General features: G+C 40.5%; 1 protein-coding gene across 1 annotated transcript; it reads right to left on the reverse strand.

Annotated features, from left to right (window-relative positions):
- Positions 1 to 155: 155 nt before the first annotated feature.
- snx25 (sorting nexin 25) lies at positions 156 to 17,811 on the reverse strand. The gene is made up of 22 exons (XM_062425371.1): positions 17,652 to 17,811; positions 16,601 to 17,386; positions 15,668 to 15,752; positions 12,464 to 12,680; positions 11,647 to 11,819; positions 9,697 to 9,883; positions 9,094 to 9,164; positions 8,210 to 8,400; positions 7,868 to 7,999; positions 7,511 to 7,660; positions 7,209 to 7,334; positions 6,914 to 7,078; positions 6,089 to 6,220; positions 5,194 to 5,334; positions 4,704 to 4,817; positions 3,731 to 3,808; positions 2,879 to 2,962; positions 2,364 to 2,481; positions 2,090 to 2,156; positions 1,617 to 1,798; positions 1,415 to 1,515; positions 156 to 1,311 (listed from the first exon to the last, which is right to left on the reverse strand). The coding sequence occupies exons 2-22, from the start codon at positions 16,952 to 16,954 to the stop codon at positions 1,246 to 1,248; spliced, it is 2,934 nt and encodes a 977-aa protein (XP_062281355.1). The 5' UTR covers positions 16,955 to 17,386; positions 17,652 to 17,811; the 3' UTR covers positions 156 to 1,245.
- Positions 17,812 to 18,466: the final 655 nt, after the last annotated feature.

The following is an 18,466-nucleotide window of genomic DNA, read 5'->3' on the forward strand; positions in this document are numbered from 1 at the left end:
TCAAAGCATTTAAACATATTTCAAGTAATATTTGAATGGATTTAATGTGGTTCAGTTTTCTGCATCAGAACTCCGGAAACCTCATAATATGTAATTCTAGATCTTGTTCAAGAAATTAGAAAAAATGCATCAACTTCTCTTTTTTTTTTTTTGCAATTTATTGCTTATATAAACGCTTTCTAAACAATTTTTGGTAAAAATAAAATCTATCAATAATTATCATAAATAAAATCATCACAATGACTTTTACATGACATTATATTGCACAATTATAAGCCGTAACAAGAATCACAGAACAGAACAAGTGTTGTTGCTCAGGTTGTGTGTAGGAGGAATGTTCAGAGGTTCGTGGGCAGTCACACTCACATATACACACACACACACACACACACACACACACACACACACACACACACACACACACACACACACACACACACACACACACACACACACACACACACACACACACACACACACACACACACACACACACACACACACACACACACACACACACACACACATACACACACATACATTGGTTGCCTTTGGAGTAACAGGCAACATAGAATCTGAACTTCAACTGTCTTTTGCTGCATTTAATCAAGGTCTATAGATTATCAGCTAGAACATGATGACCAAACAATCAAGTGGTTTATTTTGACAAAACTGGTTACTCTGCCTTGTAATCTATAGACCGTCATGATTTACACCAAAGATCGAATTTCGAAATGGTTGTGGTACAGATCTGACGTTTCAGTGCTAATGAAAAAATAAAGAAAGAAAGTGGGTCACATGATGTCAAAAATACCATTTGTTCATGTGGGAATGTGGGAATGTTGTACAAATGTGATGTCTCTACTTAAGACAGCTGTCTGAACGGGAAGATTCTAGTGGTTTCTCCCTCGTTCAGACAGGCAAAGTTTAGATCTGCACCGCAACAAAAGTCAAACTGCAGCAGCCCCCCCTCCCACCCCCCACTTCCAGTCTGGTGTCAAACCCGGTTTTTCATCATTTCACAGCAAAGTTCTACCGACAGAACCGGCGCGCGTCTCGAGCTCTGACAGAACGCGGCTGCTTTCTGTCTCAGGTTTTACACCGAAAGGCCTTCTCTCCCTGTCTAGCTTGGCAGTTTATGATTGGTCAGCTACAGAAAGGCCTAAAATGATGAAACCTGGCAAGAGTCTCGCTCGATTCCACCCCGGAGACTCTGCCTCTGTGTGTGTCGAATGGATGCGGTTTTCAGATGTTGTCCACCTCCGTGCTGAGTTCGGGACACAGTTCCTTGAGTAACATCTCCATCAACACCTAATGAAAGACAGTGAGACAAAATGATTATGTTTACAGCTGTAGTAACATATTATATTATCAATTCTATGAGATCTGGTTTGATGTGTTGTGTTGTTCTTACATAGAGAAGATGTTTGTTGGCACTAGCCTCCTGCAGGGCGTTGAAGATCTTGATGATTCCATAGCGAGCGTTCTGCTGGCCAACTAGATTCGCTAGTGCATCTGACATAAAAAGACCATGTTGATCAAAACAAAGAGGTCAGAAGATCTATATTACACAGTGTGGATTAGACAGCTGTTAAGAGGTACGGCTCGTGGGCTACCTGGAATATTGTCAAGTAGTTTCTGTTGAGCCCGTTCTTTAGTTTCAATGCGTTCGGTGTCGGTTCGGACCTTGACGTGCGGTGCCAGCTTCCCGTTGGGCCAGAAGTTGTCCCTGAACACGCTGATGTAACACACCAACATCTGCTCGCAGAAGATCCAGTTTACCGTGTCCCGGATCTGTCTAGAATAGAGGACAGAAGATGTTAGCGTCATAGGTGATCTCAGAGTAATATACAGTAAGAACAAGTGTTTGTTGTCTCTTAACAATAAACCTGAAGTCACTTATTAGCACAGGCAACATTAATGAATGGAAGGCAATTCCACAATATGTTATTATTATGCTACTTGAGTTACATTCAAATGAATTACAAGAGATTACGTGTTTGCTGTTACTCATTCAAACTTGATTTTCTGAAAAACTGACAGTCCCTGAAAGCCCAGTTCATTAAAATACCGACTTCTTAGTACTTACTTGTTGATAGTTCGTCCAAATGTCACCTGAACTAGTGCAATTAGAGTCTTCCTCACCCACTTAAACACTGTAGACAGACAAGAAATTGATCAGATAAAGTCATTCAGATGCAGTTAGAATTCATGACGCTAACCAACTAGCAGACTGCACCTAGGAGAACTAGAAACTAAAGGTTTGTCTCAAAGACAGATCTCTAGTTTCTTAATATAGATCTCTGACTGTTTCTTGCAAGATGTTTTTAATGTGATTAAAAAGACAAGGGTGCCCTACTCACTTCCTCTGAGTTCAAAGATCTCTCCTATGAGCATGAAGCAGGGTTCGGCCAGAGCATCTCTCCTCCCGTCTGCCTCATCACCGTAATCTGACAGGTCGCTGTCATCGTCAGCCTCCTCCTACCAACAGCAATTACACATAGTGCACATTATTCAGATTAGGGTGCAAGACAGTTAAGCTGTCAGTACATTTACTGCCTCTCACAATAATTACATTATTGAATTATCGTACAATAACATAACTATCAACATCATCATGTCTATATACTGACTTATCTTGTGATACATGGACATTACCTGGATCATGTTTTTGACCTCAATATTGCCACACTTCACATTAGCAACTAAGAAGCTATTGCATTATTATACTATTATATCAGTGGTATAAAATGATCTTCAAATGACAATAATATCGTTTATCGCGATTATTTCTGAGACACTATATCGTCCAACAAAAGTAGTTATAGTGACAGGGCTATATTTACTGTTGCTTTATTGGCCTTGCTTGGGTTCGTACCTCAGTGTGGGAGAAGAAGTCTCCAGGTAGCCTCTCCAGGAAGGAAGCCAGAGAGAAGGAAGACTTCTTCTGAATGGACATCACCTTCAAACATTGAACAAGATATCATCACTATACAACATACTGAGACATACCAGCAACTAATAAGTGAGTGGACAACCTCATCTGGGCAAATATAACCTTCAGGAAGATCTCAAACATTGTATCATTGCTGTAAATCCATCAACATACCCACACGGTAAAGTATTATTAATGTATATCTGCTGCTGTATATTGCATTATACAAGTGGTGGGAACCAAACTCTGTCAGTGTAATTGCTTTGTTCTGTCATTGAAGCTGCACAGAACTAACAAAATATGATAAACTAATTATCTGATGTCAGTTTTATCTATAATCTAATATTTCATTGTTGGTATCTGGTGTGATTTATTTCCACTGGGTAATGAAATTCCCTGGTTTGTAAGTTGCAGTGACTGTTGGTGTAAGCAGTAGAAAGGGTATTTGTCAGGAGAGTTTGCCAGAGGAAAAACTCAAATTTGAATGCGTCGTCATGTTTTTGAGTTTAGAGCCATTCAATTAATAATGAATGGGAAACTGACTGTGTACATGTTTCACTATTTCCCTTAGCTGCTGCTTTAACGTGTGTACGCTTAATCATGAAGTCTGCTGGAAGGAATTTCAAAGCCTCAACTCTCAAAACAAAACTTCTTCATTGTAATGTACATATAAATATTAATATGTAGAAGCTCTGAGGAGGAAGGAAGAAGTTTTATTCTGAATTCTACATGTTTGTATGACATTATGACAATTATATATTCATATTTGAAATGTAGGTATGAGAAATGAGTTACCTTAAGGTGCTCTGGAGACGGGCTGAGGAACGCGTAGAGAGCCTCTGACTGGCACAATCGCTCATCTGTCAGTAGACGCTACAAACCCCCACACACACACACACACACACACACACACACACAGTTCAAGTCATCATCAATGTTGTTTAACTGAGATTATAAACCAGGAGGAAGCAGTGTGAGCATTGAGCTGGGTTAACTTAAGTGTCCGTTCGATTTTTCAATATTAACTTCAGTTTATTTAAAGAATGCACATCACCCAGGGAGTCTCTGTACAAGTCAATAAAAACAACCCCATCACCACCCATCATGCTCCATTTCTGTTTATTTGAACAAATGTAGATGTAATTTACAGCTACTGATTATACAAAATTGAATATTGTTAAAAGAAAATGTTCATACAGCTGAGTGTTTAAGTCTGTCTGGTAAAGATTACATTTGTAGTTCTACCACACTATTTATCCATTACTTTTAGCTATCTGTGTAACTGTTATCCATTACCTTTAACTATTTCTACTAAATACCTGTTACTGTTAGCTCTCCATGTTAATCATTATCCATTACTTTTAGATAACTACTTCATCCATTAATCTATCAGCTAACAATCTGAACTGTTTATTTGTTTAGTTATCTATCTTCATCCATTACTTTTGTCTATCTATTTTAACTCTTTAATATTTACTTTTAGTTATCTAATTCATTACTTTGAGCTATCTGTGAACGCTAGTTTTCACAAACCCAATCGGAAAACTCAAAATGTGGAATCATTCTTCATAAATCACAACTTCTCTTTTCTTTTCCTGTATTTCCTAACGACTGCAGAAGAAGCAGCCCTGCTTGGTAATCACTGCTCTAATTACCTTCAATTTGTGTGGCTTTATGTTACGATTAACAAGGCAGAAAATGGAGTTTTGCTCTTGTCAAGTTAGAAGTAATAGTAATCGGGCGTTGTGTAGTTTTACATCGTGTTTACCTGTAGAAAGGCATTGAGCTGTGTTTTGCTCTTGTCTAAAAACTTCTGGTCGATGGATTTGAAGGGAAGTTTGCTGAGTGATGGTAACTGGACTTTCTTCAACGATGGAAAACACTGGGACAAGAGACAGAGATTGAAATGTAGAAATACACATTACATTCTAGATAATACAGTATAGAACATTAACAAATACAGAATATATATTTAATTACTTCTGCCATCAGATTGAATCTAAAACCACTTTACAGTGATACAGCAAATTCATTTAATCACAAAGAGTCTGGAAATGCTTCATCATCCAGCATCAAATCAATAGACTGTGACATTTCATCTTTCTTCTGCGTGCTGTATAAAGAGTTTCTTCCCTGATGCTGCAGTGACACACACAAATTGCTCTGAAGCGGAGGCGGGATTGAAACAGTAGAACAGCACGACGACAGCTAAGATAAGAAAACATATCCGTACATATGCAGCTCTGATGTGAGGTTACCTCGGTGAGTTTGCGGTGCAACATCTGGAATTCAGTGAGTTTCCTCTGGACGCTCCAGCGGCTGTTGGCCGTCTCCTCTCCTTCTACCAGGCTCACACACACGCTGTAAGAAGCAACAGTCTCGCCGCCTTCTTCTGTAGCCTACACACACACACACACACACACACAAACAATAGCTTCATACACCAGATTTACCAACAACCTTGCCTGCTGCATCAGGCTGTAACAAGGTTAACGTTACGTGGCGCTAACGTTTATCTGTCTGTAGCTCACATCGACTTGAGTGATGTCATGAGACTTTCTGGTTACATGATCTGTCTATTTAGGTGTTTTTGCATGAGCTTGCACTTAATTGAGCTCTAATGCACTTTTCTTGGTGCCATGAAATCATCTCAACATTTAGTTACTAGAGAGGGACACGTGACGGTGGGGAAGTTAATTACCTCAGCAAAAAAAACAGTAACCAACCAGTGTGCAGTGTGCTCGTTAATCATCTCAGGAGAAGCGCTTCACATGTTGAGGTTTTTTTTTATCAGGGCTGCATGACTCGCATCTGATTTGCTTGCACAATCTCATTTGATGCACATACGAGTAAATATATATTTCTGTCTCAGTTACGTGTGGACTGGAGGCACACCACGCTTTGCTTTTAATGAGGTCAAACGCATCCCTGCACACTTCTGTTAAACAGGTTAGGTAGCTGCAACTTAAATCTAATTTCGTGTCTTTTCGGCTCTATCTGATTACAGTCCGATTCAGCTGCAAGCACGCTGATGCCAGGTGGAAAGAAGGGTCATCAGATCACTCCAACGCCTTTAAGTTCTCAGCATTTGTAGAATGAGCCGTCTACTGTTTTCATGTTTTTTTAAATTGAATTACATTTAAAAATCATCACCTCAGCAGTAGTGATAGTAGCCCTCCATTGCCCCAGGTTTTCACACCACCAGTCAGTCCTGGTTATATGTTGCTGGAGTTCGCTGTGTTCTCTCTCCATGGCTCCTATCTCCTCCTTTAGTTTGCTCACTATCTACAAACACACACACACAAGATTTAGAGTTAAACAAGTTAACCACAATTACATTAAGATGAATAACAGATGTGTGGGCGGGTTTTCTTTCATGTTAGCTATGAAAAAGGAGGTTTTTTAACAAATCAGGTGTTTATTAGAGGATTTTGTCACATTGCACTTCAACCACTAAATAGGTCCTGACAAATTCAGGGCACCGTGATGAAGAATCTGGATGTATATGTTACAGGTGCAGTGTGTAGCATTTAGAAAAATGTAGTGATGAAGTTGCAGATTGCAACCAAATGAATATGGTGGTCATGAATCCCACAAATAACTAAAGCCTAGAAAGCCTAGAAACCAGAAAACTAGATTTCTAGACAAACTCTAGAGCCAGTGTTTGGTTTGTCCATTGTGGGCTACTGTAGAAACATGGCGGTCCAACATGGAAGGCTCCATGGAAGAGGACCCGGGTCGCTCCCTATCAGTATGTAGATATTAAGGTTTCATTGTGATGTAACAAAAACACAATGACTCTTATCTTCAGGTGATTATACACTAATTAAAACATACTTATATTATATTCCGTTTCTGCCAAGTCCTTTCTGCTAGATGCCACTAAATTCTACACACTGCACCTTTAACTCATTTGGATCATGTGTTTGCGTTTTATGGCACCTGCTCCGTTTCATCAAACTTGCTTGTATTTGTTACCTTTTTGTCCGGTTTGGGTGCATTCTGGATGGAGCCCAGGGCCTGTCGCTTGTACTCCAGTTTGTCGTAGAGTTGTCGGAGTTTAGTGGCGGCGTAGCTGACCTGCTCATTGATTCCTTTACTGCCCTCGTCACCCACCTCCTCTCCTGCGTCTAGACCCTGACACTACACACAGGGATATTAAATACACATTTAGAAAGAAATACGATGCAGACGTGTTTAAACACGCAAAAACAGGTGAATAAAAGTGACATAAGTATTCAAACATTGGAACATTCGGAAGTTAGTGCCTGACCCCTTCCTCCTTTTCCTCCGTGCTACACTGTGATTGGCTGTTCTGCTCGTCTCGTCTGATCAGCCTATCGTAGAGATCCGAAACCAGGAAGGAGGGGTAGTAACGCTCTCTCATCGTCTCAGCCACCTAGAAAATGTACAACAGTCATTGTAGAACATGTTGACACTGTAGACCATACAGTTATTACTTACACCTCTGATGACCTTTAATAAGAAAAGTCCCATGTCTCTATTTAGCACCTCTGTTCCCACATATTCTCCACTCTGGCCCCAGTTAGTTAGTTAGAAGCAAAAAGCAGTAACCTGTTCCTGTATTTTGACAAAGACTTGTGTTCCTCTGTTCCCCACCAGACTCTGTTGGATCTCCTTGAGGAGGAACTTCTCCACTGGAATCTCCCTGCTCTCTGCAAAGAACTTTTGGTAGATTTCCCCAACGATTTGGGGCACCTCATTCTGTCAAACAAAGAAATAAAACCACTTTTTCATGTGTGCAGCAGTACAAAATACTCTTATATGTTGTGTGAAAACAACACCCAGCTCCACACTGCTACAGAAGTAAGAAAACATCATCGTCACTCGTTACTTACTATACTACTGTTCCTATAACACCATACACTATTAGCACTGAGGGATAAACCCTCTGGAATGTGTGCCGGTCACCTTGTTGGCAGTTTTCAGAGTTTCCACCAACTCCCAGAAGCTTATCAGAGCTCTCTTATCAACTCTCTCCATGTAAACTCTGAAATGCTCCCTGTAGCCTGGATTACACATGATGTCATCGAACTGGAGGATCTGGAAGCAAAGAGGGAAAAAAAGACCAAAGCTGTGTTAATGTCTGACAATAAATACGTCATACGCTTTAGCAAGATCAGAAAAGTGTTTCATAGTTTCCTTGAGTCGACTGGTAAACCATTAAATATCAGACATAGTGTTCTACTGTGGTTTTCAGTCATTTAGCATGTTAACACACATCTTTTCAACCACAATTCACACCAGCGTTACCTTCTGACTCTGAGGATCATCGCTGTCATCACCGCCTCCCTCCTCGTTATTTTCATAGTTCGGTCCACCGAGTAGGCGGATCCGTTTCTCGCATTGTTTCTTAGCAACGGTCAGCTGATTGATGTATCGTTTCATATCTCTGGCCCTCAGCAGGTCGGCCTTCATTGCTGCTGACTCTTTACCTTTTCGCTCTAAGAGAGAGGGAGAGAAAACTAAGTGTGAGCCAGATTTGGTCACATAGTAGCACAACTAGCTGTGTAGCTGCATATAACTGAATGAACATTCTTGTAATTTATATGTTCTAAAAACGTAATAATTTAGGTTATAAATCTAAAATGAGTACTAACTTGGAAATTAACCTAGTTAGCATAATCAGCATTAATTAGCATGATCACCTATATGGACAATATTTCAGCAACTGCTTGGCCAATTTGGACAATATTGGGGTGGTTTCTGGGGTTGTTGAGGACGCTGAATCCATTTCTGACAATTCAAAATAAACCAGTAATGGACCATGGTACTACTCCTGGTTTTTGGAAAAGTCAGAAATGGATTCAGCAACCTAAATAACTCCCGAAGACCACCCCATTGTCCAAGCAGTTGCTCAATTATTGTCCCTGTGGGTGATTATGCCAATTAATGCTAAGTATGCTAACTACCCTAATTGCCCAACATATGCAACTTAGCATCCGATGGTATCTAAATGCTGGGGACCCATACTACACATCTTAGACATAAAACTATAGGGTACTCAACATTACCAGGTTAACAATAGGGCTGTATGGGCTGTCAAATAAACTATAAAGCTGATACCATAATTGAAAAACATCTCCTGTAAACAAGAAAGCATTTTTATATAGCAATGTTATATTGTGTTACTTTACCTTTCTGCTTCTTGAGCTGAGGCAGGCTGCTGATGGTGGTGGCATGAATAATCTCTACCACTATCTGATACCTAGAGACAGAAAATCAATCAGTTGTTGCGATCAATCAAAAGAATAAAAAATGGCCATCCTGGGATGAATATAACTGAAATGACAAGTCACAATGGGAAAATATGAGAAAAATTCTGTACCGCATGCAACATACAGTACATTATGAAAATAAGGTGGTAACTATAGTAACAGGGTTGATAAAAATACATCAGTAACAAGTCTGAACTGAGCTTATATTTGTCAGACTAACAAGACAATATAGCAGTATCACATCCATGCCACATTTAGATCTAGTATACTGCCGCAGAGACACTGTCTGTTCCCATGGTAACCCCAGAGCAGCAAATAGACAAGTAGTTAACACTGTCTGGTTAACATGTTTGTTTATATATAGATTGTGGTTCATTTAAGGATGTGTATGTAAGGGTTAGGGTTAGGATTAATAATGCAGTGCAGTGTGTGTGTGTGTGTGTGTGTGTGTGTGTGTGTGTGTGTGTGTGTGTGTGTGTGTGTGTGTGTGTGTGTGTGTGTGTGTGTGTGCGTGTGTCATGCCTGAGTTGTTTGAGGAAATTGACATCAGCAGAGGTTGATATCAGTTTGATGAAGTCTTCATAGGAGGCAGCGTAGGTGTATGCTTTCTTCTGCTGCTCAGCCTGCTGCTCCCTCTGCTCCAGCTGAGACAACAGCATCCTGTTAATGGAGTCTGGATCGCTGAGCACCTCCACCAAAGGCTTCAACACTAGAGCACACACACAAAACATACAAACACAAGGATATGAAGGTAAATGTAAACATGAACCGCTTGTACACACTGCTGTTACATTCCAAAGTAAATAAAAGATACACAGACGCGCAGAAAATGTGCACAAAATACACATAAACACACATCACATGTGAGTCAATATGTACAGACAGTTATAAGCAGTCTCTCTGCATTTCCATCCACACCATTACACTTCAAGCTCAACTGGAATAGATAGAAAACAGCTAAATAGATCTGCACTGTATGCCACTGAGCTTAAAATGAAGGTTGGAGTCACACTAATATCTTGTCATCCATGGGTGTGTTTTTAGCAACTGAACATATTCTAGTGCACAACATGCAGACAGTTATAGACCCACACACACAAAGAGAGAGCAGAGGAATAAGATAAAGAACTGTCACTGTAATAATAGATAATACAGTAGCTGCTTAGATCTTAACATGATAGGATGATACATTTAAATCCCATTCAATCCAATGCAAGAATACAACCTAGATGTTATATTATTTCATCTATTACTGTTTACTGCAGAACAATTGGAGCAGCTGACTGGAATCAGCAGTGAGCAGCTGCTACTTAATGTTGTAGTGTAGTGCCGACCTGTCATGATAACTACTTTTGTTGGACGATATATTGTCTCAGAAAAAAGAAGATCATTTTATACCACTGATATAATGATAATATAATAGCATTATAATGCAAGGAGAGCAGGGGGTGGGATTGGAGAGTGGGTGCTACACGTTATTTAGTCAATAACGTCATTATTGTGACAGGCCTAGTGTACTAGTGGTTCAGTGTAGAGAACAATAATCCTAATGAATATACCACAGCCAGTTGTGAGATATTACTTAAATATGATCTATTTATACCTGTGTTTAATTTTTTTTAAAATAGAGCACATTTTCTGTGTTGAGGCATTTCATTCTTTGGCATTTATTATAACTACAGCTATCTGGGCCTCCAGAGTCCTACTGGTGTCAAAAGCTGCTGGTCCATTAACACACACATGTGGCTTAGAGGGGCCCAGTATGAGGCATGCTTGCTCTCTAGCATGGTTTTTTGGGATGTGAGCTTCATTAATTCTAGCTGTGCTCCTCGTGCTCTGACAAGACTGTGAAAAATGGCTGATTATTGACTTAACTGAACATTACTATACAGGTTTTCACAGTGTCAGATTAACAAAGAAATGTATGCTGTAGATATTCAGTCTCATTCCCATAACATGGAAAAGTTAATTGATACATAACGAACAAACAGAGAGGTTTATGTTAATCACAAATGTATTACAATTTCATTCATGTCAACTTTTACTTCCGTTATTGTCAACGTTTAATTGTGACAGACCTTTTCACCATTTTCACTTGTCATTGCAGGTGTATCTAATAATATTAACAATGGCTCCATTCCATGAGTGTCTGCAAAACCACACCCTAAGCCAAGCATGAATAATACCACAGCTTTGTAACTATAGCGCTGAAATTGAATGCGGCTGTCACTAATGCTATTAATTACAACTGCGCTCTTCCTGATATCATATCAGTAAATGATCAATCTGTTATTTCCCCACTTATGTCGGTGGAAACAATTCCTAAGATTGATGGTTGCTTGCATGTATCTTGGTCTTTTATTATCTGATGACTGTAGTAGTTAAGATATCACTAACTGTTCCAAATATAAGTAAAGTATAGCGTCATATGTCGTAGATCTACACACACGCATACACATACACAATGAGTACCTTTAGTAGTGATGACTTCTGTGAGGCAGCAGCGTAGTGTATGTGACTTGGCATCCTTTTGTGGCAGCAGACATAGCAGCAGTATTCTGGCTACACAGCGGAGGAAGGCCAGCTCCGAGTCCGGACTGACCAAACAGGGGTGGAGAGGAAATGGCCGCGATCCCTCGTCTGGTCTGTTGACGCACCGAAAAGACACGGGTTACATTTGAGAAACCAACCGAGAGAGACGGAGCAAATTTGAAACCCTATTTTGGGGAAGAAGATAGAGATGCCAGATGATATTATAGAAGACAAAGATAAGACGGATAGAAAGCGCCACTGTGCTGGTTCATGCTTGAGCTGTGTCATATCTTCACCCTTTTAAGCTTCCCGAAACCTCGCCTGAAAGAGACACTCTGCTGCTACACTGATTTCTCCGAAACCACTGGAGACGAGGGAGGCCAGACATTTCTATAGTGTGATAAAATCATAAGTCTTGCCTGACTTGCCAAGATAATGAAACCAGATAATGTGTAAATTATCACACTGTCTGCTCTTTTCTACGTACGTGTGTGTGTGTGTGTGTGTGTGTGTGTTTGTGTGTGTGTGTGTGTGTGTGTGTGTGTGTGTGTGTGTGTGTGTGTGTTTGTGTAAGTGTGCCTGGCAGATGCTGGCTGGAGACCTTTTAAACAACAGTGAGTCAGAGCTCTGTGCAAAGGAAGTGCTCAGAGGTTTTATGAGCACCGACATTACAGCACCGTCTTCCCCTTAAATGATTTTTTTGGGGGTGATAATGCAGCTTTAACTGTTTACAACTACATTATATGTGTTTGCGTACCTTGCAGACGCAGCCTTGAGGTCAGTGAAATGTGTGTGTAGGATCCGGATGCTGTCGTAACACACCACGTTGACTAGGTCGATGTCGGCGAGCCGGGATCTCAACTGGCCAATCATCTGCCACCAGTCCTCTGACAGCATGGAGTACAACTGGCCCTCATCTCGACTCAACGGGATGTACCAAGACAATATGTAGTCTCTGTAAGCGTAGTCGAACACTAGAGAAAGGAAAAGAGAGTGCTTTCAAGTTGCTTTCTTATATTGGAATACCCCTACAGACAGACAGCTGTGGTAAATAAGAGTAATGAATACATTGTGGGTGAGAAAGGAAGAGGAAAAAAAAGTGTATAACGCCCAAAACTTCTTGACATTACAATTTAAATCCTTCCAAAGAAACATTTGGCTTATTTTACTCCTTCTTTGCAGACGATGGTGAATTCTACCTCACTGTTACCAAATAGCTGCAGAGATTTAAAAACTAGTAGAGCTGACCAGGCTGTTTTTATTGGGAACATAACAAGAACACTGGTGCACCTGTAGGAAACCCACACATTCATTTATGCAATGCACATGGAAACTCCACACAAAGAGTCAAGTGTAGGACCCTGTTGCTATGACGCAACACTGCTAATGACTAAGTTTCCATTTATAAGGAAATGAAATCCAAGCTTCTTCAGCTTTTACTGCTTGTGCAAACAGTGTAGCTCCAGTTTTTTCTGTTTTTTACTTAAAATGAAATGAATGAAGTAGGTAGACAAAGCCAAGAAATATCCAGCTTCAAGTTTGGTCTCCAGAGTGTTGTTATAGACATAAAACTGAAATCTGTGGGCAAAATCTTAATGTTTCCCATCATGGCTGCTATATATAAACTTAGCCACACCTTACTTATAACGCCTTTGACATTTATACTGCACAAGATGCAAAAGCACAGCAAAATGAGACATTTAAATCATAGTTTCATGCACAGCTGTGTATCAAACAAGAAATTGAACTGTGAACTTTCATTAACTGCATAGGCTACAGATTCTAATTCAGATTAGCTTTGAAGGGACGAGTACCGCCCCTCGCTTTGAATCATAACTAAAAAGGGAAATTCCATGAAAGCTGTGAATCAAATCAATCTCGTCTTTTTTGATCTGCTAAATTAAGAAAATATCTTTGGCCTTTCAACTATGAGGGATCTTAACATGTTTACAAGGATGATAATAGAAGGGGTGCGGTCGGCGGTATCACACGTGACATGAGTGGTCTAGGGATTTTGATGATCTGATCTGAGCTGGTTTACAGTGGTAATATACATTGTCGTTATGTATAGTATCACGCCAATGTACCATCTGCCAGATGAACCTCGCTTTCTCTCGTAAAACACATCAACAGTCATCTCCGGCTGGGCTTCCGTCAACCTTTTTAACCCCCTTTTTTAACCTTTACCACACAATCATTTCATTGTTTGCTCTTTGTTTATTAAAGTACATTTCTACTTAAAACAGCTATTCATTCCGTTCGCATTGTCATACTCGCTCAGACGCACTCAACAACCTTTTTATTTATTGTGCCGAGAATCTTTAAAGAAACCGGGAAACGTGCTTTTAAGTTTAAAAACGCAGAGTCAGACTGGAATAATTTGCCAAACTCACTCTGATCGATGACTACTCTCAAACCTCAAGACTTCTTTGCTTACTCTTAATCCACTTGGTCTTGTTTTTGATTGTATACCAGTAAATTCACTATTTTGACATAATGTAATTTGGTCTGAACCATTTTATTTGTACAGTAGTGGGTGTGGTTTGAGATGGTTGGAGAACCTTTATGTGTATGTCCATGCTGACTGCTTTGTGTCATTGGATTGTTTCATCTGTAATCATTATTATTATGCATTGTTTTATTGTTGAAACATTATTTTATCTATTCAACTTTGAAAACCTCCAGACATTCCGAGGATAACTCTCTGATAGTAGACTAAATCCAATTTTTATATTAGCAGATGATTTGTGATTATTAATTCTTGATTTGATTTTCTAAACCAATAAAAATCTTAATATGAAAGTAGTTGGCAAACTAGGAAATTGGTATCATCAACAACCACAATAATCTTATCATGACAGATAATCTGGAAAGTTAATGCCCTAAATTTGAGTGCGATTCTTAATAAAATAAAATAAAAAGCAGCTAATAATGAAAACATGAACTTGTATCAAACTATGACTAAAAAAACCTTTTTTAAAACACATGAGAGAGCATGTGCAAATATACACCATCGCTGTAAATCCTGGGGCCATCTGTTCCTTGGCAGCTAGACATATTGTTCGACTAACTGTGTGTGGGTGTGTGTGTGTGTGCGTTTCATGACCGGGACGTTCTACTGTTGTAATCCGCCGTGAGTGGGAGGGATCAGCGCCCGGTCATGATGACTGATTGAGAGAGAGAGTGCCATCAGTCAGCAGTTTTCACATAAACAGAAGTTTAAAGTTTAAAGACACAACACTCACTCACGGTGAAATGAGGCCTGATTTTTTAATCTAATTCTCTCATTTTCTTTGGGAACTATACAGTGAGCAGTAGATTGTGATTTTGGGACACTTAATCAGCGGTTTTGCATCACCACTGTCACAGATTGTCTTGCATAATTTTAATTAACATATCTGTTATTGCCTCATATTGCCTCATATGTGTAGTCATCATATCATCATGAATATTTATGAATATTTATTTATTGCAAAAGCACCCTGCAATATCATGAGTATGAGACAGCATGTAGGGAGTGGATTCAACACAGCTGTCCTTTTAGGTTTGAGTTGAGTGTCTAATTAAAACCTAAACCCTTGTGCACGCTTCTACTGATCAATGTGAACATGCATCTTTTTGTTTTATAGATTATATCAAAGAAATATGGTCACATTTGGCTCTGATTGGTTATGTGATCCACTTTAGGAATCCTGACTTGCTGATTCGCTTTGTTCATTACGTTTGCTTTTTCAATAACACAAAATGCATCAGAAATGGCAGAAAGCTGCTTGGCAGAAAAGGTAAAAGCTGCTGAATGAAAGCGCCTGTACATCTCCAGTAGAAGAGATTTTTAAATGTTTGAATGTCTGCGATTTCCACGATGATCTGAAACCTCAAACGTAGATTTATATGCATGTTAAAAAAACGTGTTTGCCTGAACACCTAAGAAGATCTGAAAAGCAGAAAAGTGATGCGTTACCTTCTTTCAGGGCTTTGTCCACATTGTGTGACACCACCACCCTCCTGCTCTGGCTTGACTCTTGAGCTGGCACCAGGAAACGAGCCTGAAAACAACAACAGGAGCGTCAGATCACTTGTCTGCACTTCAATCACAGCAATGAGGATGACAGCATGAAAAAAAAAAGGAAGCAGGAAATGTTGAGCAACAGACAGGAAAGGAAGGAACGCTCCACTAGAAAAAAATTGAGAGTCGTGTGTCTAATAAACCTAAATAATCCTGACAGAAAAAAAACGACAGCCCAAATTTGTCATCAATCCTACAGCATCGACCAGACAAATGCTTGTGACGAATATTCCTCTACTGTCAGCATCAATAAGTCATCAGCACACAGAGGCCGACAAACACCGCTGACAGCAAGACACCGACCGGTTGCAAGGACACAATCGCTTCCCTTGAAGAATAAATCAACCCACGTATGCCTGTGTTTATGTGTGTGTGTTTTCAAAGTGTGTCTAAATCCAGCAGCATGACTTTACCTCATCTATTATGGAACAAAACAGCGAGGATCTGAGGGCACGCAGAGAGGATGAGCAAGAGAGGGAAGATGGGGAGGAGGAGGAAAATAATTGAGTGAAACAAAAAGAGAAAAAAAAGGATGAAAGTCCTGAGGAGCGAAGGAGGATAGTTAAGGGTGCTAAAATAATTATACACAGATGTCCGCCTGTTCGACATTATTTGAAATTTGGGTCACTGGTAAAGTCACATGCACTCCAGTTTGGTTTAATAAAGGTTAGAAATGACAGAGGCAGCATTAAGAAACGGTAGAGTTTAGCAGTTTCTTGTTTACCAGTGAAATCCAGCAGTACTGAGGAAGTGTGCTGCTGAGTGTGTGCATAAAAAGTGCAGTATACAGCATGTGAGTAATGAAATTGAACATCTCCAGTGTCTTACCATGAGCTTGTTGAAAAACTCCAGCCGAGCAGCTGAATGCCTTCTGTTTCTGTCAAAGCAGCTGACTTTGAGAGGACTCTTCCTGACTAGCAGAACAAAGCTCCCGGCCAGGAAACACAGTAGGGCGAATGACACATAGATGAACAGCTTTAAGAAGAAAGAGGTGAGAGTCAGGCCTCCCCAGGCCAGCTGAAACACTACTGCTGCCACCACGCCCAGGCAAAAAGCCGGGACGAACCGGAACGAAGAGGTGGAGGAGGCAGAGGTGGCATACATGGGTCCCTCCGCTCCTCCGGTGCTGCTACTCCCTCCAGCCTGTGGTGTCGGGGGTGTGTGTGTTGAGGGGGTGGGCATACTGCGACCCCACCATCCATATATGTGTCACCGCTAGTTAGGCTGAAAAGTTGCTCCGATTGTTTGTAAGCCGAGTCAGAGAGGTAGGTATACCGTGTACACTGGTGTATACCCTCGACTACAACACTGTCTCCGAGCAGAGGCATCCCCGCTCTGACATCTCCTCACCGGGTCCCGCGCCGATACGTCTTCCAGGCTCCTAGCATCGGCCCGCCCGGCGGCCACAGGCACGTAGAACCGTCAGCTTAGTCATCCACAGTATGGTAGTCCACACAGCAGAGCAGGGCAGCCGGCTTGTCTCGGAGTGGGCGACAAGGGAAAGGGAGGGAGGGGGGGTGACAGTCGCCCGGAAAGCAGACAGAAGACAGAAGAGACAGACCTCGGGGATGGACGGATGAATTGAGGGATGTGCGAAGCGACAACCGCCGTCACCTTGGAGACAAATAGGTTGGAAGGGTAGCTTAGTGACTGTTGCTAACCAGGTTTTAGCAGGAAGCTAAACTAGGAAGACAGCATAAGTTACTGTTGTTTACTTTAAAACACAAAAACTACAAAGCAAATAACGCCGACCTGCTGCTTCACGGTTTTGGTTTGGCTACTGAAGTAACAACAATATCCTAACGACAGCTAGCTAACTAGCTTTCCTGCTATCCTGAAGTAACCAGTTCAATAACTAAGCTAATGCTCGCTTACTTACCTATCGTTAAAAAGGTGTAACGTCAACAATACTACATTCTCGACGTCCTCCTTGTAAAATTTGCATTAGGAGGTTATGCGGTAGTAGGTTAAAACTACTGTAAAGGCGGCGAAGGGAAAAAAAATATGACAGGTCCCTGAATCCTCGACAGATAAAAACAAGCAACTGACTGACAATCTCTCTGAACGTGAAGCGGCTGTCAGCCAATCAGCGCTGGTGTTAACCTCGGGCGGTGCGCTTGTTTTATGTATCGATATAATCCGAGTGGGCGGTGCAGAGGTTTTCCTGAATGTCTGTGGGTGCACTGGGAAAACAATCGGGACAACCGGACATTAAAGGGTTTAAATCCAGCACACAAAGAGGTAAAGGATCATGCTACGTCTCTCTCAGTCTGACGATTGATTTTTCTTTCAGACATCGGTTTTCTATTAACATATAAAACTGTAAAATTATTTCTCGTGTTTTATCTCTAAAAGCGTCTTAATGCTATAAAGCTGCCATTACTACAGCATTATGGTTGTATATTACAGTCAAAAATCAATCAACACACATTACTCTGGCACACACCCTCATATAAATGTATGGACTCACAATTTTGGCAATTATTCATCTCTAAAAGCTTCACATTCTCATAGTAAACTACACGAAAACACATACAGTAGCGTTTTATGTCCAAACTTTTGACTGATACTGTATTTTTTCTTGAACTGCAGTAACAGTAATAAACACATTTTGATCTATGAGTTTGTAATCCATCATAAATTAACAGCAGCAGACCCTACCACGTTTTATATAACTGTAAGACTGATATATTC

Source organism: Scomber scombrus, chromosome 9, assembly GCF_963691925.1.
Source record: "Scomber scombrus chromosome 9, fScoSco1.1, whole genome shotgun sequence".
Lineage (NCBI taxonomy): Eukaryota > Metazoa > Chordata > Actinopteri > Scombriformes > Scombridae > Scomber > Scomber scombrus.